Here is a 24,579-nt window from a genome sequence, read left to right as displayed (position 1 = left end):
ATCACATATATCACTCCTGAATTTTTATATCACTTTATTGAATTTTGAATTAAATTTTAACGATCAGAAAACAAAAATAATTGCTCAGCAAAGCTGACTAAATTTCACACATCTTCTTGTTCTTACGACGTCTCAAGACTCTGTCAATGACGTATTGCATCGGCTGCCTTTGGAAAATTAGCACCTTCGTCTTCCGCCAGTAGCTTCAAGCAACGCGTTGCTAAGGAAGGTGCTAACGCAATTCCGTAGGCTATGGTGTTCAGCCGATAGATCCTCAACGGTTAATGCTCGTCGAATCTCTAAAGGATCTTCTGATAAATTCGATCTTCCTACCACACCTAGAACTGACGCAACATTTTTTCAATGTCCACACTCATTACAAAGATGTGATTCCAAAATCGTAAAATCAATTCAAAGTCTCCATCTTGAATTATAGTTTAGTAGTTAAGCTTGATTCCTTAAAAACAGCATGGTGTGGGATGCAATATCCACCTGTGTTCAAACCAGAAATTATCTCCATACGTCCTAACTCCTCAAATTTCTTCATAAACAGTTGATAACGATCGCGTGATTTCAAATCCCGTTTCAACCTTCTTTCTAAAAAAATCGATGTCGTGCTGTTTCGAATGTTAAGCCCAGATTTTTTTGTTTATAAATAAAGGAAAGCGCTACCATATAACTATCCTCATTGTCTCGCTGAATATGCTCCTGAAAATGAGTTTCGCATTTACTTTCCTCCTGTGACAGGTGCTTCTTATGCTCAACTTTTACGAACTCCCAAAACCTTTCCAATTGATCTTTAATTGGATCTTTGATCAGATTGCAGGATAATCGCTGATTAGATCCAATGCAGTTACCTTTCCCAGGAACAATCGACCCCAGTCGAGTATTTTGAAGATAGGTCCTGGGCTTTGAAAGTGGAATCTTTCCATCGCAAAGTAAAAGAATTGGTTTCTCAAACCTTTTACAATAAAGAAAATTCAAGATCTTTAATACATACAAAAAAGTTTAAATTGGTTGCCAAAACATTATAATCCTACAGAAAATCTTTTTGAACATTTAGTAATTCGCTTAGGTGTTTCTGTCCATTGGCCCTCCGTAGATTGGCTGAAGTTTTGTTGATTGTCTTGTACAAACTGGGGTTTTCTTATAACAAACACGATATCTCCTAATTTATACTTTACATTATTTCGCCGATGTGCACCAAATCGCTATTATATATTTCTTGTTCTTTTTGATATTTTCTCTAATTTCCCGCTGAGTTTCTTGGGGTAATTCATACGTTGCACAATTTTCATTGATTGTTCGCGCAATTCCCTCCTGAAATCTAAGGAGATAACCATACAACGATTCGTATGGTTCTTAAACTGACGATTTGCTTACAGTCGCACTATTTACTTTAAGTTGATATACCAATTGTCATAAGTTTCGTTTGTTCGACTTCTCATCGCTTGCAAGAGAGTTTCTTTAAACCTTTCTACTAACTTATTTTAGGCATTTCATATAAGAATACGGGGTTATGTCTCGGATTTTTCTTAAAATTCGGTAAATTGTATTGATAATGGTGCTAAATAAGTGTACAAATTTTGAATTTGAAATTTTATATATTTTTCAAGATATTTACAATAACAAATTAGAGCAATATTTTTTTGCTTTACTTATAACTTTTTCCATATTAAAAATAGAGAAAAATGTTATGAAAGTTTTTTACGCAAAAGACCTTAAACTTTTAGAAAAAAATTATTTAAAAAAAATATTAATTTTTAAACAATTTGTTTAAAAAATAAAATTTCTTTATAACTTTTAAACATGTTCTCCGTCATTTAGAAGCGCGAAAAAAATCATGAATATTGTTTAAGTCATAATAAATCGATGGTTAAATTTTAAAGATGGCATTATTTTTTGTTTTGGAGATATTAATTAATTAACTAACAAAAGTTAATAAAAAATGAAATATTTTACGAACAAATAAAATTAGAGTAATTTTAAAAACACCATTAGAATGCTTATCAAAATCTGCATCCAGCGAGCCCTATATGAATTATTTTGGATAAACGGGTGTTAAATTAATAATAAAAATTATTCAAAAAATTAATAACATTTGAAGAAATGAAAATAAATCGTCAATTCTTTTTTTATTTGGAAGATAATCTAATTCTGTGTTAAATAAAACCAGTGCAAATAGCATTTTTAACAAATCTAAATTATTATTATCCAACCTATAACACAAGTTGGAGGGGGCTGCCTACCTACTCGGCATGTTATTTTTCAGCCTTTTTCTAAATAACATTTTATGATTAATTTCTGATTCTTATAATTCTAACTCAATAATCTTTTTTCGACCCAGAATTAGATGATCTTTTAAACAAAAAAAGAATTGATGGTTTATCTTCATTTCCTCAAATGTTATTAATTATTTAAATAATTTTTATTATTAATTATTAATTGAACACCCGTTTATTAACGAGTAAAAAAAGGCTTTTGTCCCATGGCGCACACGATATTTTTTAACACAAAGGAATTAATTTTGCTGTTTTTTTATGTCAGGAAGAAGGGTCAAAAAAATATTAAAGATGTGTGGAATTGTTATGAATGTACGCGAGTTTGTCATAGAACAACTATTAAGTTGAATTGATAGTTGGGTTGCGCGGAGGAGGTTCAAGGGGGTTTAGCCCCCCTGACGGGGACAAGGGGCGTGGTTCCGGTGGGGGATTCGACTACAAAAAACCAACTCAAAAGATTAAATTTATATAATAACATTTTATAATTATAATTATATTATATAATTATTATATAATTTATATAATAACTCCGGAATTAATTTAGGAATAGCAATTCAGGAGGAGTACACGAAACTTCGTTGTCACTTTCGTCGCTACTCATTTTAAACTTTTAATAAATATACTAGCAACTTTGTCGTCCGCAAGCGGCCGACTACGTTGCTAGTGTGCATTAACCATATTTTTTATTCATTTTTTTCAAAAAAATTTAATATTAGAAATGTAAAAAAAAATTCTTTATATTGGATCTACCACCCAAGTAGCACGGTATATTGCTTGAATGTCAAGCTGATATCAACCGGGAATATTTTTGTGACATTTAGGCGATATCATAATGTCCTCTTCACGGGGACATTCCTCCGTGATGTATCTATGGGACGGTCTTTCACACAAAAAAATGTAACGCGTTACAAAACTTACATTCTACATTTATTAAACCTAAATAATTCTGTGGAACTTTACTTTCATCTAAATCTTCAAAAGACATTATTGCAACTCCTGCACTTTTTTTATTCCAATTATCGTTTTTACATGTCAAATTCTTTTCTTCACACATTCCTTTCATCTTTCTTCTTCTTACATGACAAATTATTTTCTTGATGCACTTTCTTTTCATCTTGAGTTTCCATTGATATTTTTCTTTTCCTACATGCCAAATTTTTATCCTTGTGTATTTTCTTTCCATCTTCAATTTTTATAGATAATTTCTTTTTTTGCATGTCAAATTTTTTTTGCGCTCTTTCTATTTTATTTCTGATTTATTACGATTACGTTTTCTCAATCTCTCATTCTCCTGTCTTATTATTTTCTGCTCATATGAAACTTCGCGCCTTGCCTTCCTTTTTCTTCCCTTCTCTTTAATTGCTCGATTTATCTTTTTATCATTTTCTTTACTCAGAAAATTTTTCATTTTTAAATATTCATGTGGTGAAATTTTGTTCACCTTATTATCAGTTGTACGAATTATTTTCTTTTCATAACTCAGTCATAAAAAGGGCGCTTGTTGGTACGCTGGTGATAAGTTGAAAACTACCTTTTCTTGAACAGAGTGTCATTTGTCGCCTTATTTGCACGGAGTATAAACAAGATAGCTGAGAGTGCGAATAAGAAGGCTGAGAGTGCGAACAAGAAAATATTGTAACGCTATCGAATGCGAATCGATATATCGAATCACTATCTGAACGAGATCGAGGATAAATGTTTTTATAATGTATAGTAGCACGAAGGGTTTTAGAGCCCTGTACGCATGCGTTAATTCCTTTTAATTTCAGCTGTTTTAATGTGGTTGTTATTTTCCGCTTGTGATCAACACATTATCTTTAAAAATCTAAATTGTAATAAAAACGACAACTTATTTAGTTGAATGTTAATTTTTAACAAAAAATTTTGCGCTGGCTTGAAAGGTAAGTGCTGTATTAAAATCTCAATATACGTGAATATACAAGCAATGCATAAACATAACCTAAAATTTATTGTTACAATTCTATCACATCTAATGCTATTTTATCACTAATTTTTAATTAAAAACAATATTTATTTTTAATTTAAATTCTTACAACTTGCATGATCAAGGTTGCCAAAAAGATCAATTTGTTAATTTCCCTGATTTCTCCACAACATTAAACAAGTTTCACGGACTAAATATTTTTCCGTGACATTTCCCTGACAAAAATTTTTCTTTTCTGATTTCCTTGACACGTACTACATTTTCATTGTAATTTTAGAAAATAAAGTACAATAATTATTAAAAATTAATAATTTGAGGTTATATTGCAAAATATTTAAGAAATAATAATTTCCGATATGTAGAGACTTTACCAAAATAAACTTTTTTGTAGACAATGTCGAATCATGAGCTTAGTGACGAGAACTGCACGCCGCCAGAAATGCGCGAAGCAGCTCGAGAAATATCAATAGATTTATTACCCGAGAAGTCCAGAGAAGCGTATGAAGAAACATACACAAAATTTGTCGATTGGAAAAAAGCGAATAAAGCCATAACCTCTGAAAACTGCTTAAAAGTGTACTTTAAGATGCTTATGAAGAGTTACAAACCGACTACGATGTGGTCCATTCACTCCAAACTAAAAAATACAATTAAAGTTCATGAAAATGTTTCGATCGAAACCTACAAGGAATTAACAGCACTGCTTAGCAATTATTCCAAAGGATATAAAAGCACAAAGGCCAAAATTTTCACGACTGAAGAAATCAAGACGTTTTTAAATACTGCTCCCGATGAAACTTATTTGGCACATAAGGTAAGTTACACAAAACTGTAAATAATAATTGCAAATACAAGCATCGAGTTTAACAACTTAAAGAAAATTGTTTAAATTATATATTTAAAAATTTATTTTACTTAAACTAAAAAAATTTATGTAAATAAAAACTTGTACAGTGGAACCTCGTTTAACCGAACTAAATCGCGCAGAACCTGATTCGGATAAACGAAAATTCGGATAATGGAAATTTTAAGTGTTTTTAAATAGTTAAGACAAAATTCTTACAACATTTTTGAACAAAATACAACTTTTTTAATATAAAATATAGTTCTTCCAAAATGCAATTATTTAAAAAAATTTTAACTAAAATTCCTCGCCAAATTATTTATTTTCAATAATTTTAATAAAGTTTTTGGAAAATTCAATTATTTAAAACATTTTCCAGTTACAAATTCTATGAAATTCAATTACTATTTAAAATTTGTAAATAATATTCATAAATTTAAATTTACAAAAATTTCAATTTAAAATCTCCTAAAAATCAATTATTCCTGAAAACCTTAACTGCAACTCTTTCAAAATTCAATTATTTCTGATATTTGTATCTAAAATTTTCTTCTAAATTAATTATTTTTAATAACTTTAATTAAGTTCTTCGAAATTTTTAAAAATTTAAATCAAATTCTGTAGTAGTATATATATTAAATAATTAAGTTTATTAAAAATACAAAAATCGACTTTCTCGACTTTTCTTATAATATAAATCGACTAAAACTAATTTTTTTGTTCTTTAAAGTCGATCCAAGCTTGAATAATTAAATAAAAAACTTGAATTTTTTTTTAACATTTGAAATCTTAATATTGAATTTTTTAAGTATTTGGTAATATTTGTAATAAATTAAATTTATTAAGAATAAAAAATTGATTTTTTCGACTTTTCATGCAATATAAATTGACTAAAACAACTTTTAATTATACATAAATATTGATTTGTAAGTTAAAAAAATATAATATTTAGAACTTTTCAATTTTATTTTTTTAGCATAAACTTGGTTTTATTTTTGCGAAAATATTAATGATTAAATAATTATAAAAATGGAATTTTTTAGTTTTGAGAAGCCGTAAAAAGTTCGGATAATAGAAGTTCGGATAAAATGATTTATAGTTCGGATAATAGAGGGTTCGGATGACAGAGGTTCGGATAATCGAGGTTGCACTGTAATTCCTTTTTATAATAATAAAAACAATATATACAAAAAAATAAAACATTCTGCAATTTAAAAGCAAAAAAATATATAGATTCAATTTTATAATGATTTTCAGGTTGTCGTTATTTTTGGTTTGAGTGGATGTTGTCGCAAGGGCGAAATTTACGCTGTCAAAGCTAGTCACATTACAAAGCAAGGAGCCCTTTTTGCAGTTGAGATACCTGATACAAAGAATAATGTGCCTCGAAAATTTATTATTGACTCAGTTTACGCCCCGACTGTTCAAAAGTATCTAGATCTTCGTCCTGCAAAAGTGCAACGAGAAAACTTTTTCTTGCAGTATCATAACGGTAAATGCACAAATCAAGTGATTGGCATTAATACCGTAGGCAGTATGCCGAGAAAAGTTGCCGAATTCCTCGGACTAAAAGATCCTCAAGAATACAAAGGACATTCATTACGAAGGACGTCCGCTACCGTTTTGGCCGACACTGGAGCTACTACTTTAGATTTACAACGTTTCGGAGGATGGAAATCCGCAACAGTAGCTCAAAGCTACGTCGACGATTCAACGGCGTATAAGGTAGCGAACGCGGCAAAAATTTCCAAGGCCATCTCAGGATCCAAAAAGGAAAACTTGGAATCTAAATCGGAGAATGTTCCCTCCAAAAAACCGAAAATTGACGATTCTCAATCGAATGATCTCAAAGAATCTTCAGAGAAAACTTTTGTATTAAATAATTGTAGCGTTACTATACATTACAATAAGTAAGTGATGTGTAATTTGTGTACTGTTCTTTATGCACTTGCAATATTAATATTTTATAACTAAGTATCTATAACAAGAATATTCAAAAAAGATTATATAAATATATATATTTGTAACTAGTTTCCAAAGTTAAAAAGATATAATAAAAATAAAATTTTTAAAAATAAATCTACTTTTTTATTCTTTTCTGATTACTTGTTATTATAATTATGATTAGGAATTCTAATAAAGTTATAATTAATGTCTCTCTTTTATTTATTAATTTTATTTTTTCTATTTTATTCCTATTTCTTTCGCTTTATTTATTTGTTTTTTAATTATTTTACTTATAAATAAAAATTATTAATATTATTATTTATAAACTCTCAGAATTTATTTATTTGAACGAACTGTTTTTATAATTAATTTTTTTATTCTTAAAATCAATTTATAATAAAATTTTTAATTTTTTAAATGTAATTTATTTCTTAATTTTAATTGCATTTTAATGAAATTAATTTTTTTAAATTAATTAAATATAATTAAATTCTTAATTTTAAAATTAATTATTCTGATTTCAATTTTGTTTAATTAAATAATTTTTAATTGTTTGAATTTAATTTTTTTTTCTGGGATCTATTGAAAAATAACTCGCCCACAAGCGCCGCCCTCGCCTACGACTCATTCCAAAAAAATTGCGCTCGTTTCAAAAACGCCTACTGTTCATACTTATTACGAAATGTACTATTTCACCAGTGTCATTTAGAGAATGTTTAATTTTTAAATCTTGTGTTAATAGAACTCTGTTAATATTATTACTGGGAATATAATTACTAAAAATATAATTTTTATGTTCCTGTGTTCAATTTATGAAAAGATGGTTCTAATCATTCTCTATTATCGAATTCCTATTGTGAGACGTTCTTACTGTCGGAAAATGATTTAAGCGATTATTTTCAAACATTGACTTAAAATTGTTTCTCATTTTGTTATTATCAGTTTCATAATTTACACGGTTTGGCATTACGTTAAATAATATAGATGTTGCAAATGCTATTGCATATACTCCACACTCAGCACTACCAAAAGGTTGTTGATCAACAGCTTCAAAAACTATAAAGTATTTGAATATGATTATCACCGTCTCTAATTGGGACAATAAAATCAAGCATTTGTACATACAAAAGAATCTTTTCTTAATAAATCTTCAAATTTGTACATATGCATGTAATTTAACAATTTATTTCTATTTTCAATAATTTTTAAATCTTTATCACTTAAAATAATATACTTTTTTATGTTGGCCATAGTATACTTCGTTTAATTTTATTTTTTATTCATGAAAATCTAAATATCTTTAACCCTTTTGCTCACTCCCTGTAATATAACCAATTTTGCCTTTTATTAAATATAACCAATTTTGTCTTTAATTCAATACAACCAATTTTACCTTTTATTAAATATAACCAATTTTTCCTTTAATTCAATACAACTAATTTTACCTTTTACTAAATATAACCAATTTTTCCTTTAATTCTATATAACCAATTTTTACTTTAATCCAATATAACCAATTTTGCCTTTTATCCAATAAAACTACCATATATCCAAATGAATGAGAGAACTATGTGTAACTATGAATCAGTAACTACTGATCAGCCAATAAGTGCAAAAAGGACACTCTTATATGAGTAATCAGTAGTTCATTATAAATAACATATATACGTATTCATAACTGTATTAAAACCCCGGAAAAAATACCATAAAAAAACCAGCCATTGGACAATAGAACCTTTGTTAATGAGGATTAACTCTAGAGGACCCAGCTAATAATTTCTTTTTTCACATTTATTATATAGAAAAATAAAGATGTACCAACCCTTGGCCAATAGAACCTTTGTTAATGAAGATTAACTCTGAGTACATAATGAAATGTACTATAGGTTTACATTGACATCGGCACGTCTGACGTCTCGAAATTTTTTCCGTGTATTATCACATGGAAATATAAAGATAAAAGGCAAAAACTGAAGAGGTAATGTATATCTTTCTTTCTCACATCAAGGAATATAACATATAAACATTTTCATTTAATATTGCATTTCTCTATCTAGAGGATTCAAAATAACATAAGAATATCTTCGCCTAAAAATCTTACTCTTCTTTTTTTCTGTTTTCAAAATAAAAAAAAATATGTATATATACCAGTATTAGACCCTCAGAACAATTACCACAAACATTACCAATCCTTGGACAATAGAGCCTTTGTTAATGAAGATTAATTCTGAGGGGCCAGGTAATAATTTTTAAATTTTTTTATTAAAATTTTCTGGGGCTCTAATACAGGTAGGGAAGAGTGATAAACAGTGGCACAGTTTAAACAGTAGAACACTTTAATTTTCTGAAAAACTACTTAAAGAAACTCGACCAAAATTTAAATGTAAAGCATGTTTATGACAACACACTATCTCCAAAAATTTTAGCCACATTGATTCATTATTTACAAAGAAAATTGAAAAAAACTGTTTTTGACGTTACGGAGTAAATTTTTTCTTGAAATACAATGCTGATTTTTATATAAATAGGACAGTTTTAAAAAAAGTGTAATTGTTACTTCGTTTACTGATGTTTTTAAGTATAATATCCAATAATTTAAAATATTTTAAAATGTTACAATCAATTTTTATTTAAATAATTTCTTGCGATTGCTTAATTTAAACAGTGTCAAAAAATATATAAAATTAACATATTAATATGTCTTTGAAAAAAAGTGTCCCACTGTTTGTCACTCTCCCCTATATACATATATACAGATATATGAATATTTATTTTTATTCTTAAAACAAAAAGGAAGAAGATTAAGATTTTAGACGAAGATGTTCTTATGCCATTTTCAATCGTCTAGATAGAGAAACGCAATGTTAAACGAAGAAGCACTTATGTTATATTCCTTGGTGTAAGAAAGAAAGGTATGCGTTACCTATTCAGTTTTAGAATTTCTTTATAGTTTTTTCACGTGATAAAGGGAGAAAGAAATTATTACCTGGGTCCTCAGAGTTATTAATTAATCCTCTTTAAAAGATTGCAGGTCAAGCGAACCCTCATTTGCAAAATAAAGATATATCTTTCTCTCTCCATAACTTGTTCATTTCTCTGTCACCGAAAACCCAGCAGGGGTCCGGACGGAATGAATGAATGAATGAATGAATGAATGAATACCAAGATTATTATAGTTAATTGATAAAGACTATCGAATATTGACAATACTTTTTCTGTCAACAAGACTACATAATCTTACAATTTTATTCACAGATGCACAACTTTTACTTTCGAGCAGCGCTGCATTTGCACTTTTGAAATCGAACTAATGTAAAAAATAAACGATAATTCCCTTCGGTCGGTAAAGAAGACACATATTTCTCTTTTTTTTCCTGTTCACTATAAAATTTACTCCCTAGGGAGTTTTTACTCCCGCTACTCCCAACCAATAGAAAAACAGCGATTTTTTCCCCGCCTTACAGACATAATAAAGAGCAAAATTCATGCCTGTGTGGTAAAAAATATGTTTTATTCCTTTCAAACATAACTCTTGGAAGCAATGATAAGTGAATCCCGTATCTCTGTCAGTTACTAGACGTTCTGGTGCTCCAAAGTGATCAATAAAATCTTTCACCATTTTCGACGTAGTATTTGCGCTTACATTTTTGACCGGGATAGCGTAGACACTTCGAACGGTCGTCGCCTCGGAGGAATGGGATGCAATTCTCCCTCTTTTCAACCACATTTACGTTTTTCTAAAATGCACTCAAAACAATTTTGTATATGCCGTTTGACGTATCCCCTCATTCGCGGAAAACAATAGAATTGCTTAATTCGACTTACAGTCTTATCGACTCCAAAATGACTTGCCATATCCTAATTACGAATCACAAGAGCTTTTCTCATTACTTGTGGTATCACATACAGCTGTTTTTCTCGTTGACCCTCAAGACACTTCTTATATACAAGCCCGTCTATTAGCGAAAATCCCAAAACCCGTCGCGTCCCTTTTCGTCCTTCATTCTATTTGATTAATTTTTCTTCAAAATGTGAATTTTTCTTTTATCATCGGATCACTACTTTGAAATACAAGAATTTCATCTTCGCGAGTATCTATAGCAAATACATCATCTTGTGAATCGTCTACGTTTACGGTTTCCACGGGAGCTCTTGGTAGAGCATCTACATGTCGCATATTTTCCTCTTTTCTGTACTTATTTTCAAAATTAAATTCAGCTATTTCGCTTAACTATCTCGCCACTTGAGAACTCTGAGTTTTCCAAGCATTAAAATTTACAAGACACTGACAGTCTGTTGGTATTATAAAAAGAATGGCAAATAAAAAGGATCCCAAACGTGTGAGAGTCCACTGGATTACCATAAGTTCCAATCTACTTGAATGGTATTTTTCTTCGACTTAAGATGTCCTTCTACTAATTGCGTATACTAATTGTAAATCCTCATTCTCGTTATCTGCCTGAAACATCATCGCACCTAAACCGACTGACGACGCGACAGTATGAAGTTCTGTTCTCGCGCCTTTCAGATTATAGATTTTTAATACCGGTTTGCACGCTAGTTTTTGCTTGATTACATTAAATATTTGATCTTGTCGATTTGACCATTCAAATTTTCCTCTGAACAAATTTGTTATCTGATGAATAATATTTGCGAACCCTGGTATGAATCGTCGAAAAAAACTTGTTAAACCTATAAACCGCCTCACTTCGTGTATATTCGTTGGTCGTGGAAATTCTGTGATAGCGGAAATTTTTTTTTCCTCGGGTTTTATTTCACCGTTCCCTAAAGTATAACCCTAATACTCTACGCTTAACTTTCTAAATTGACATTTTTGCAAGTTAATTGTGAGGCCCGGTTCTCGAAGTAAACTCAGTACCACGGCTAAACATTCCATCAGTTCGACACAATTTCTTGCGTAAATGCAAGTGTCGTCGAATAATAAAAAAGCGATTTTCTTTTTACGCGCAATACCCAAGACTCTATCCATCATTTTAGCGAAAAATTTAGGAGCATTAGTCAAAGTAAACATGGCCCTTTTAAACTGATTATTATTGATTGATTATGCTGATTTTTTTTATAAAGTAATAATATTTCCAGAATTTCACATTTGCTCTTAATATTTAATTATTTACTATTATTTTTGAGACCACGAGCTGTGTTTTGTATATTTTTTGAGTTATTTATCAACGAGTTAACGAATTAACATCTAAAAATAATATAACTTGTTAAAAAATTCTATGTGACTCTTACTTCATGTTTCTCCTTACGTGATGTGTTATTATTTGCGTAGCACAAGTATGCCTTCGGTCAATATGTCAGCTAATGACAAATAGTCCACGGTGTTTAAATACGGAAAAAAAGTTCGCCTGATATGTAGCTAAAAGAGAATTGCGGGGATCTCTTCGTAATGACTCCTGATGCTTATAAATTACCCTCGAAAAATCTGATCTGATCCTTTCTTTAAGATATTCGTAAAAAGTAGTAATATTTCAAAAAAGGAAGCTGTATTTAATAATCCCAGGCGTAATATATTTCAAAAATATATTATATACATGTTTACACACAGCTGCATATTTCTCGTTATGGGAAATATTGTTACTTGCGTACCTGAAGTATGCTGTCAGTAAATATTTCAATTGATAACAAATAATCATTAATTTTCATTGACAGTGTGAAACAGTTAAATTCATAAATTTAACATCCTTAAATATTATTGTTTCATAAAATTTGTATATATAATTCTGGAATGAATACTTTTCACTCCTTACGTGGATATGTTTATGCAATAAACATCTAAAAATAACATGTCTTGTTAAAAAATTGCTTGTTACTCTAAAGTTACTTTAACTTTTTTCTTATATTAAAAGTTATTTTTTGGGTACCTGAAGTATGCTGTTGTTCAATATGTCAGTTCATGACAAAGAGTCATTTTATACATTTTTAAAATTTTTTAACGAAATTCATTGAAATTTTAGATTAGTTATTTTCATGCCATTGACATCTAAAAACAAGGAGGGGGTCCTTTATGTTTATTTCATAAACATTATGCTTCCTCACTGTGTGAAGCAAAAAATTCGCTTCCTCGTGAAGGAAGCAATGAATTTGTCCAATTCAATTGATTGCTTTAAAAAATTTCGTGTTAAAAATGTTTTAAATTAATTAAATTTTTTGAAAAATAAAGAAAATTTTAATTAATTTTGAGTGTAACATAAACTTTATATATACGAATCGATTCGTTTTAATGCAAGGAATACAATTATTTTATTCATCAACTTGAATTTTAAAAAAACACAAAATTTTTTAGCTAAAATATGAATTTTCGATTTTTCAATTTTTATTAATTCTCAAATTTTAAATCAAATCTATACTTTATATATACCAACCAATTCGTTTCAATGCAGGGAATAAAATTATTTCATATATAAACATGAATTTAAATAAACACATCATTTTTTAGCTAAAACGAGAATTTTTGATTTTTTAACTTTCTTTAATTCTTTAAATTTCAATCAAATCTATACTTTATATATATCAATCGATTCATCTTGACATAAAAAAGACGATTATATTATATATTACCTTAAATTTTTCGATTTAAAAATTTTTTCAATTAAAAAAAATTTTTTGGAAAAAAGACGATAAAATTTTTTTTTGGGGGTATTTTTAAAAATCCTCTCGTCATTTTTCAGAGATTAATGTGTTAAATAAGCCTACCAAATTTTATCCAAATCCATTAAAACCTGTTAAAGTTATCGTGTTCACAAAAACGATCCACACACACATACACACACACATACATACATCCGGACAATTGATCAGGATCTCATATAACATGTTTCTATATAGAGGAAAATTTGTTTTCACCATTTTTAAAAAGTTTATAAACGAAAGGACTACATAGCTTCCTCCACGAGGAAGCAATATTAATACTTGTTAATATTAATATTAATATTAATATTAATAATATTAATTAGTATTAATATTGTTTGTCACTCTAAAGTTACTTTAACTTTTATCAATTAACTGGTCCTTCCTTGACGATTTAAGTGACATAGACACTGTGTACGATCTTTTTATTAATACAATCCTAGATGCAATTCATCGATTTGTTCCTGTAAAGAAATTTTCTACGCATAGTTGCCGACGATATCCACACTGGTTCACTGGTAAAATTATTAATAACATTCGTGCTAAAAATAACCTTCTTAAAAAACGTAATAACTTATCTGATTACTATGAAACTTAAATTTAATTGTTATCGAAAAATATCCACAGGTGCATCAGGAGGGAATATCGCAACTACACTTCGAGAGTCAAACAAGGTTATACACGGATCCAAAATTATTCTGGTCGTATGTTAATAATTCACGTAGAAGCCAATGTTACCGGATAGTATGAGTTATAATAATCATCTCCTCAAAACTCCCAAGCAAATTGTAAACGCGTTCGACAATTTATTTGTCTCTGTTAACAGTATCGCTTCACAGCCAACACCTCAAACTACAGAGGGTGAGTTTCTTCCTGACCTTGAAAGCATTACAGAATATTTCACTACTGAACAAGTCCTCAAGGCTTCAAAGTCTTTGACAAACTTAGCTACTCTTACTCATTTTATTAAAGAACCCTTGCAGTCGGGATGTCAAGTCGACGTAATTTATTTAGATTTCGCTAAAGCTTTTGACACTATAGACCATACCACATTGAACAATAAACTAAATTTACTAAACCTTCCCGCTAATATAAAAAATATGCTTATCAATTATCTTCAAGATAGATGCAATAGAGTAGTTTTAGGAAACTACTGTTCCACGTCTTTTGTACCTCAACGTGGAGTACCTCAAGGTTCTTCTTTCGGTTCTCCTTTATTTACTATTTATATTAACGATATTGATACTAACTTACTATCTTTTATACTCTTATACGCTGATGACGTCCAGATTTATCGTAGGATCATCTCCAACTATGACGCTTAAATTGTACAAAATGATCCAGATATGATCTCGATCTGGTGTTACAATAATAAACTATCAGTGAACTTAACAAAATGTCAAATATTATCTTTTAAGAAAACTGGTTTTCCACTTATTTTTCCGTACAAAATTAATAACGTTACAGTAACAAGAGTTACATCTAGGGCGTTGTCCGCAGTGGCGAGACAGCCTGTGTGGCGAGACATTAGGATATTTCAGACAGCTGAACTGACTGTGCTGGCACTTCTGGCCTGAAAGACAAGTTTTATTGTGCTTTAACTTTTCAATATGATACATACGTTTTTGATGTACGAAATATCGCTATACTGTTAATAACAGTTTCAAGATATTTTAAAAGTTTTATTTCCCATCGGTATAAGTGATAATATATAAAAATTTCCAGAATTTTCTGAAGGGTTAAATGTTTTGAGTCTTAAGTATTTAAGTTTCCTTCAAAATTTCCAGAGCACTATGAATTATTGTTCGATGCATAGGATTGTACATCGTCATTACCGAAAAATGCTGTTTCCGCATTGGCGAGACACTTGTTGTCGGCAGTGGCTTTTTTATATCTAATAATATTGTACATGTCCTAATGAATTTGATATAATTTTTGTACGTTTTGTCGACAATATTTTTCATAACTATAGTTTAAATTGAATAAGATGAACAGGAAGAACAGCTTATTTGTTTTTAGTAACTGTGACATGGATTAGCGGCTCACAATCAGAAAAATATTTACCTGTATTTTTATGATTGAATGAAACAATATTATGATTTAAAGGCATCAATTATTATACTCTTTCTCTTTGATTCCTTTGTTTTTGTTACGTTTGAACGATGAAGACTCTGATTTTAAGATAGTGTCTCGCCACTACGGACGATTTTTTATGTCGGTAGTCGCGAGACATTATCGTAAATCGGCAATAACTTTTTTTTCCAATATCTGTTCTGTAACTGTATAAGTTAAATTTGCAGTATAGAGTCACACCTGTCCATGGATATATATACAGACCTGATGTTCTTGAAAATGTGAGTGCTATAACAAAAAAACAAAACGTGTCTCGCCACTACCGACTCTCCCTTACTCGTGATCTTAATGTCAATTTTAAATATAACCTTAGTTTCACTTACCATATTTCATCCTTATAGTCTAGCATCTCTATGACCCTCGGTTATCTCTTAAGCTGCTCAAAGAATTTTTCTAACATAAACACGTTTATTCTATTATTTAATGCTCTTGTAAGATCACCGACAGAATATGCGTCCACTATTTGGTTTCTGCACTTTCAAAAATACTCTGATTTAATAGATAAAATTAAGAAGAGTTTTCTCAAATTTTTAGCATTTAAGGTGAAAGGGACTATCTCCAGCTATGTGAGCGCTTTAATTTTATTACTCTTCAAGAGAGACGTATTATCTCCGCATCTATTTTACTGTTTAAATTAATTAACCACCAGATCGATTGTCCGAACAGTTAATTTCTTAAACGTAACATCAGTAATTATTATTGTTTCTTAAGAATTAACTATAATAATCTTTGAATTCATTCCTTCATTCATTCATTCCGTCCGGACCCCTGCTGGGTTTTCGGTGACAGAGAAAAGAACAATTTATGGAGAGAGAAAGATATATCTTTATTTTGCAAATGAGGGTTCCGCTTGACCTGCAATCTTTTAAAGAGGATTAATTAATAACTCTGAGGACCCAGGTAATAATTTCTTTCTCCCTTTATCACGTGAAAAAACTATAAAGAAAGTCTAAAACTGAATAGGTAACGCATACCTTTCTTTCTTACACCAAGGAATATAACATAAGTACTTCTTCGTTTAACATTGCGTTTCTCTATCTAGACAATTCAAAATGGCATAAGAATATCTTCGTCTAAAATCTTAATCTTCTTCCTTTTTGTTTTGAAAATAAAAATAAATATATATCTATATATATATGTGCATACCTGTATTAGAGTCCCTGAAAATTATAATAAAAAAATTTAAAAATTATTACCTAGGTTCTCAGAGTTAATCCTTATCAACAAAGGTTCTATTGTCCAAGGGTATTTTTCCATGTAATAAATGGGAGAAAAGAAATTATTACCTGGGTCCTCAGAGTTAATTCTCATTGATTATTTAACAAAGGTTCTATTGTCCAAGGGTTGTTTTTTTGTGGTAATTAATCCGGGGTTTTAATACAAGTGTATATATGTATATATGGTATCTGTAATGAACTACTGATTAATCATATAAGAGTGTCCTTTTGTACTTATTGGCTGATCAGTAGTTACTCATTCATAGTTCTCTCATTCTATTGGATATTGGTAGTTGTATTGGATAAAAGGCAAAATTGGTTATATTTAATAAAAGTCAAAATTTGTTATATTGGAGAGAGTGAGCGAAAGGATTAAAGATATTTAGATTTTCATGAATCAAAAATAAAATTAAACGAAGTATACTATGGCCATCATAAAAGAGTATGTTATTTTAAGTGATGAAGATTTAAAAATTGTTAAAAATAGAAATAAATTGTTAAATGACATGCATATGTACAAATTTAAAGATTTATTAAGAAAAGATTCCAATTCTTTTTTCAATATGCAAAGTACTTTGTATGTACAAATGCTTGATTTTATTGTCCCAATTAGAGAAGGTGAAAAACATATTTCAAATACTTTTTAGCGGTAATAACAATTATGGTCATTGGATTTGTGTCTATTACGATTGAGTAAGGCTTTATACTTTTTATAGCCTTAATGAGGGGTGTTTAAATGTGCATCAAATGAAATATTTAATTAGATTGTTCCCTTTTAAACCAACAGTAGTTTTTGTAGTTGTTGATCAATAACCTTTTGGGAGTGTTGAGTGTGGAGTATATGCAATAGCATTTGCAACATCTATATTTTTTAACGTAATGTCAAGCAGCGTAAATTATGAAACTGATAATAACAGAATGAGAAATCATTTAAAGTCAATGTTTGTTAATAATTGCTTAAATCATTTTCCGTCAATAAGAACGTCTCACAATAGGAATTCGATAATAAAGAATGATTGGAACCGTCTTTTCATAAATCGAGCTCAGGAACTAAAAAATAATATTTTAAACCCTTGTTCTGTTGTAATACTTTTCCCAGCAATAATATTAACAGAGTTCTATTAACACAATATTTAGAAATTAAACATTCTCTAAATGACACTAGTGAAGAGAAAATAATTGGTACAACTAATAATAAGATGAACAAAATTTCACCACTTGAATATTCAGAAATGAAGAATTTTCTGAGTAAAGAAATTGATAAAAAGATAATTCTAGCAATTAAAGAAAAGGGAAGGCAACGCGCGAAGTTACATATGAACAGAAAATAATTAGACAAGAGAATGGTAGATTGAGAAAACGTAATCGTAATGAAACAGAAATACAAAAGAAAGAGCGCAAAAAAAATTTGACATGCAAAGAAAGAAATTATCTATAGATAATAAAGATGAAAAGAAAACACACAAGGATAAAAATTTGGCATGTAGGAAAAGAAAAATATCAATGGAAACTCAAGATGAACAGAAAGTGCGTATAGAAAATAATTTGTCATGTAAGAACAAATTTTCTACGGAAACGGAAGATGAAAAGAAAGTGCGTCAAGAAAAGAATTTGACATGTGAAAACGATAACCGAAATAAAAAAGTGTAAGAGATGCGATAATGTCTTAAACTTTTCAATAAAAGTAAGGTTCCACAGGATTATTTAGGTTTGATGAATGTAGAATGTAAGTTTTGTTATGTGTTACATTTTCTGTGTGAGAGACCGTCACATAGATTATTTAGTAGTTGCTGTCATAAGGGAAAAGTAAAGTTAAGCGCCCAAGTAGCACGGAATATTGGTTGATTGTAACATTGATATCAAGTGGGAATATTCCCGTGACATTCAGGCGATATCATAATGTCTTTACGGGGACATTCCTCGGTGATATTCACGTGTGATTCGTATGATATTGAGGGAATATTCCCGTGAAATTTGTGTGATATTGAGTGAATTATTCCTCTGATATTGAGGGAATATTCCAGTGATATTAATAAGATAATTTATAAAATTCTAACAAAATTTCAATTTTTTTTATTGATTTATTTGTTTAATTAAATATTCAAAATAAACAACATTTTAGAATTTTCTAAATTACAGGAATATTGTCTCAATATCACAGGGATATTCCCTTAATATCCCAGGAATATTTTCTTAATATTGCGTGAATTTCACGGGAATATTCCCTCAGTACCATACAAATATCACGCGAATTTCACAAGAATATCACCGTAGAATGTCCCCATGAAGCGGACATTATGATATCGCCTGAATGTCACAACAATATTCCCGCTTGATATCACCTTGACATTCAAGCAATATTCCGTGCTCCTTGGGTGGTAGATTTAATATGAAGAAATTTTTTGTAAATTTCTAATATTAAATTTTTTGAAAAAAAAGAAGTGAATAAAGATATGGTTAATGCACACGAGCAACGTAGTCGGCCGCTTGCGGACGACAAAGTTGCTAGTTTATATATAATTCTTGAATCAATACTTTTTCTCTCTCCTTTCGTGGATATGTTTATTCAATAAACATTAAAAATTAACATGTCTTGTTAAAAAATTGCTTGTTTCTCTAAAGTTACTTCAACTTTCTTCTTATATTAAAAGTTATTTTTTGGGTACCTAAAGTATGATGTTGTTCAAAATGTCAATTCATGACACATTCTCGTCATGTGAAGTGATGTTATTTGCGTACCTGAAGTATGCTGTCAGTAAATATTTCAATTGATAACAAATAGCCATGAATTTTCATTGACAGTCTAAAACAGTTAAATTCATAAATCTAACATTTGTAAATATTATTGTTTCTTAAGATTTTTTATATTATTCTTGAATTAATACTTTTTCTCTCCTTGCGTGGATATGTTTATGCAATAAACATCTAAAAATAAAATGATCCTAAAAATTTATTAATTGCTACGCCAGTATTTTCTTTTTCTTTAGACGACATCGAATGATCTCCTGGCGTTCGAGTTTGAAATGGTTGAGAAACGAAAGGGATTTTATAACCTTCAATGCACTGAAGGATGAAATCATCCTCAGTTATGATTACCCAATCCTTTAAAAAATATTTTAATCTACCAGCAGTAAATTTTACCTCTGCTTTCCTGTTGAATTGTTTCTTGTCATCCTGCTTGTTTTCCACCTTCTGAAACTGACGTCCCATATTCGGCTTGGGTTTGTATCTCGGATTGTTGAATTTTTTCCGAAATTGGTTGCCCACCTGTGTGTATCTCATAGGCGGGCCCTGCCAGTTTTTTGGTTGTGGTCTTTTAACAGCTTTTTCTACAGTTTTGAGTGTCGACGCTGCTTTTATGATTGACTTCGCATCTTTTACTTGATCAGTCAATTTTTCGCCATATACCCATTTATTCGACTTTGTTGAATCCAGAGTTGTTTTTATTTCTTTGTCTAAGACTGGAGTAATAAAAGATTTTCTTGCGACTGACTGTTGAAAGAAAACGTCCGATAAAATCTTTCCAGCGTCCCACAAGTATTTCAATAAATTTTCGAAATCAATTGTTTCAGTGGAATCATACACTCCCTGTAATATCGCTGTCGCTAAAGCGATAATGGTCGAACCTACACAATTTTGTGTATTAAGAAAATGTTGATCTCGTTTTTTGGCAATGTCTGACAAATGTCGCTGAATTTCTAAGTTGATTTTGGGAGTTTCCGCCATAATGTGACTGTTTCTGTCATATTTTTTCAAAGATCTCTATCTTCTTTTCTTCAGATAAACCTGTGTGCATCCACTCAGTCCAACCTTCACGATACAGTTGGAATCGCTTACCAAGATGTTCCTAAAGAAAAAAACTTCATTACACCACAAACTCATGACAGCTCAATTTCACAAGAACAGCAAAATTCAACATTGAATGTCCATAACAAGGCAGGGCGTAAAAAGAGAGCATTTGAGCCTTTTGAAACTGCAAATTTGACGCCTGCAAAACAACGTCGTCTTGAATTTATTTCAATTAACAAGAATAGTGATCAAAATACAATAGGAGGTGATATCGGAACTGTAGAGGAAACAAGCAATGAAGAATTATCAAGAAATGAAGAGGATACAGTTGAAGGAGCAGCACTGCCGTGCTGATGAAGAAAGTCGGTAATCGACATTTTTATCAAAAATGAGTTTTTTATATCACTGGATTCGTTATGAAAAAAGGAATCTAGCTGTAGTAATATTTTTCATTAATGTTAATTAATTAGTGTTTAATTAGTGTTTAATTACAGTGATTTCGCGAAATCATTTTGACAGAGTCCGTACTTGCAAGCAAAAATAGTCGGTAAGTGCTATTACTGCTCGAAAATGATGACGTATTTACGAACTTTACTGGAAGCAGAGTCCGCAAGGGCAAGTACTGCCAGTAAATGTGGTCTGACTTGACTAGAAATACTGATGCCATGGGCCGTAAGAGCAAGTACGGACTCTTTGCCTCAAGTATTTCTGGCGATAAAGGACCAACTTTCCTGATGGAAAAAGTCCGTACTTGCATTTCTACAAATAACATTACATTAACTTAAGTAATTTAATTATTTATTATTAATCTAAAATAAATAAACATTTAAATGAAAATACTAGTTTTAATTAATTTAATAATAATAATAATAATATTAATATTATTATTAATATTATTAAACAATAATTTAATAATAAATAATTAATTCAATAACATTAACAACTATAAACAACCATTATTAAAATAAAAAATCAACATCATTTAAAATAATTTAATAAATTCAACAAAATGACTGATAATAATATATTTGTTTATAATTAAATATTATATTTCAGTGACAATTGAATTTTATTTTGTCTAATATTTTCTGAATTTCTTTCAGTTCAATAAATTAATAATAATTAAGAAATTAAAGAAAAACTATTATTAATTTATTTGTAAATTATTATTTATTACACTTCTGTACTTTTTTAAATAACAACAAACAAAAATTGTAAAAAATATAAAAGCCTAATACTTTTTTCCATAGTCACAAGATAGAATATACGTAATAGGCTGCAAGTACGGACTCTATGGTCGTGACGTCATCGAGCCGTAGGAGCACTTACGGACTCTGTGGCAGTATTTTCAGGATTTCAAAATTAATTTTTGGCAGTAATCGACATTTTGTTTATAAAAAATGAAAATTTTGAAATTTTTTTTGCGCCATTAAATAGAGCATGCCAAAATTAGTTAAGTACCGTTGTAATTATTTTAATAACTTTTATATATTAATTATGCTAGTTAAAAACGCGTTTCTTTAAATATCTCGAAAACACTCTAAATGCAAGTACGGACTTTCTTCATCAGCACGGCAGAGCAGTTGAAACTTCAGATTACGAAAAATGTGTGTCGCTTTTTAAGCAAATAAACTTTTCTTGGATATTTTCTCTTAAGCTTCATCTGCCAAGTATACCTATGTGGGTTGGCTACAATGCAAAGATTTCCAAAGATGATTCGAAAATTCAAAAAATCGATTACTTGACACAAATAAATGATTCCCCTACAGATCCGAGAGTCATAAAGGAAACAATGCGTCTGAGTTTAAAAATCGCATCTGAATGTGGAAAAAAATACTTTAACGTTACTTATGATTTGGCTATGGCTAAACCTGCTATGAGAATCCAAGCTACAAATGAAGATTTCAAATGTTTGTTTATTCATTTAGGATCATTTCACATTATGCTCTCGTATTTTAAAGCTATCGGGAAATTTATTGATGGCTGTGGACTGACAAATATGCTTATTGACAGTGGTATTTTAGCTCATGGATCTGTAAATACGTTTCTGAGTGGAAAGCATTTTAATCGTTGTCGCAAAATACATCCACTAGTTTTGGTTGCCCTTCAACAATTGCACATTGATAAATTTTTAGATACAAAACAGTATGACTTAGAACCTGTTGAACAATATTTAATACAGTACAAAGAACATACTCATGTGAAACCAGAGATAAGTAATGGATTATTTCTTACAATTTTCGAGGAATATGAGCAATACAAGAAAGAGGCTCTTGAAGGAAATCACGGAAAAACAGCCCAAATATATGCGATCTACATAGAATTCATCTATTACTATCTAATGCTGGAGTATAGTATTCGCACTGCAAATTTTCAACTCTACAAACACGTGCTCCAAAAAATTACAAATATCTTCTTCAGTATGAATCATCAAAATTATGCCAGATATTTGACGATATATTTAAATAAATTGGAAAATGTAGAAGTTACTCATCCCGGTCTATTACAGGATTCTGGAGACTGTTTTTTGGCTTAAGAAGGACGTCAAAGCCATTCTCGCGAATTCCCATTGACATCACATTGGAGCAGACTGTAAATTCAGATGCTGCTTCGCAAGCAACAGGAATTATCAATATGACTAATTCTGTTGGCGCACGACAAAAATGGTCCATTATCCACTCCCTACGTACCCACATAATCTCAAAATTGAAGGAGTTTTGCAATTTAAATTCAAGAGACGATGTTACTAAGGACTTGAGAAAATCTGCTATCAAGCAAGCTAATGAAAATGTCGATGCTTTAATGGATATTATTAAACAATCTACAAATCCATTTTCAAACGATTTATCAGAGTCACACTTGTACAACATATCATCAGGACAATCCGTATCGGATGATATTTATGAATTTTTATCATCGATTGAAAGCACAGGGAACGATCATCGCATTCAATTTATTGCTGAATCTCATGATGACCCGGAAAGATTCGATAAAGCGATTTCACGAAATAAAATCATCAATTTTGCTTCAAAATGTACCAAAAAAGTTAAAATCTGTGGTAAAATTAAACAGATTTCCATTCAAAGAGACATTTTCGGACGTCTACTTTATGCATCATTACAAAATCACATTGACCTTCAAGAAGCTTTAAAATACCCGTTAACTCCAATTCCTTTTTCTCTTTGCCATCATGACGGATCTATTTGCAAAACCCAGAAATCGTTTATTATCGAAGAGTTGAAGAAATACCAAGAAGAAAATTATGAGCCTCCACCAGCTGACATTCACATTTATGATGGGTTTTATTTATTGCATACGTTAAAAAAAGTCCCAAATACTTATGGTAAAATTTCGGATTATCTATTCAAGTTGTTAGGGATAAGAAGGAAGTTCACATCATTTTCGATAAGTACAATGTACCAAGCATAAAAGTTTACGAGCATCGACAAAGAGGAGAAGATGACAGTATGCACAATATTCAAAGAAATGTTAAGCGTCCCTTAGATTTCGGAAAATTATTACGCAGTACACATTTTAAAGAAACTTTTGTTGAATTTTTGATAGACGACTGGGCAAAAGATGAATTCGTTTTACTATGTGAAGGAAAAACTGTCAAGCTGAACTATGGAGATTTATGTCACGTTTATGAAGTTCATAACTACAAAATGATAAAGTCCATAGATTACAATTTATCTTGTTGTCACGAAGAAGCAGACACAAAGATTGTGTACCACATATGCCAGCTTAATAGAAATTACCGAGTGCAAATAC

The 24,579-nt window shown here is 30.2% G+C and overlaps 1 protein-coding gene across 1 annotated transcript; it reads left to right on the top strand.

Annotated features, from left to right (window-relative positions):
- Nucleotides 1-4,621: 4,621 nt before the first annotated feature.
- LOC127285356 (uncharacterized) lies at nucleotides 4,622-7,017 on the top strand. The gene is made up of 2 exons (XM_051311330.1): nucleotides 4,622-5,041; nucleotides 6,329-7,017. Exons 1-2 carry the CDS (start codon nucleotides 4,622-4,624, stop codon nucleotides 6,983-6,985), a joined length of 1,077 nt encoding a protein of 358 aa, XP_051167287.1. The 3' UTR covers nucleotides 6,986-7,017.
- The last annotated feature ends 17,562 nt before the right edge of the window (nucleotides 7,018-24,579 follow it).

The sequence above is a fragment of the Leptopilina boulardi genome, unplaced genomic scaffold (genome assembly GCF_019393585.1).
Source record: "Leptopilina boulardi isolate dan_hultmark-lab unplaced genomic scaffold, ZJU_Lbou_2.1 LbouV2_331, whole genome shotgun sequence".
NCBI classification, from domain to species: Eukaryota; Metazoa; Arthropoda; class Insecta; order Hymenoptera; family Figitidae; genus Leptopilina; species Leptopilina boulardi.
This window is presented reverse-complemented; position numbering and strand designations above follow the sequence as displayed.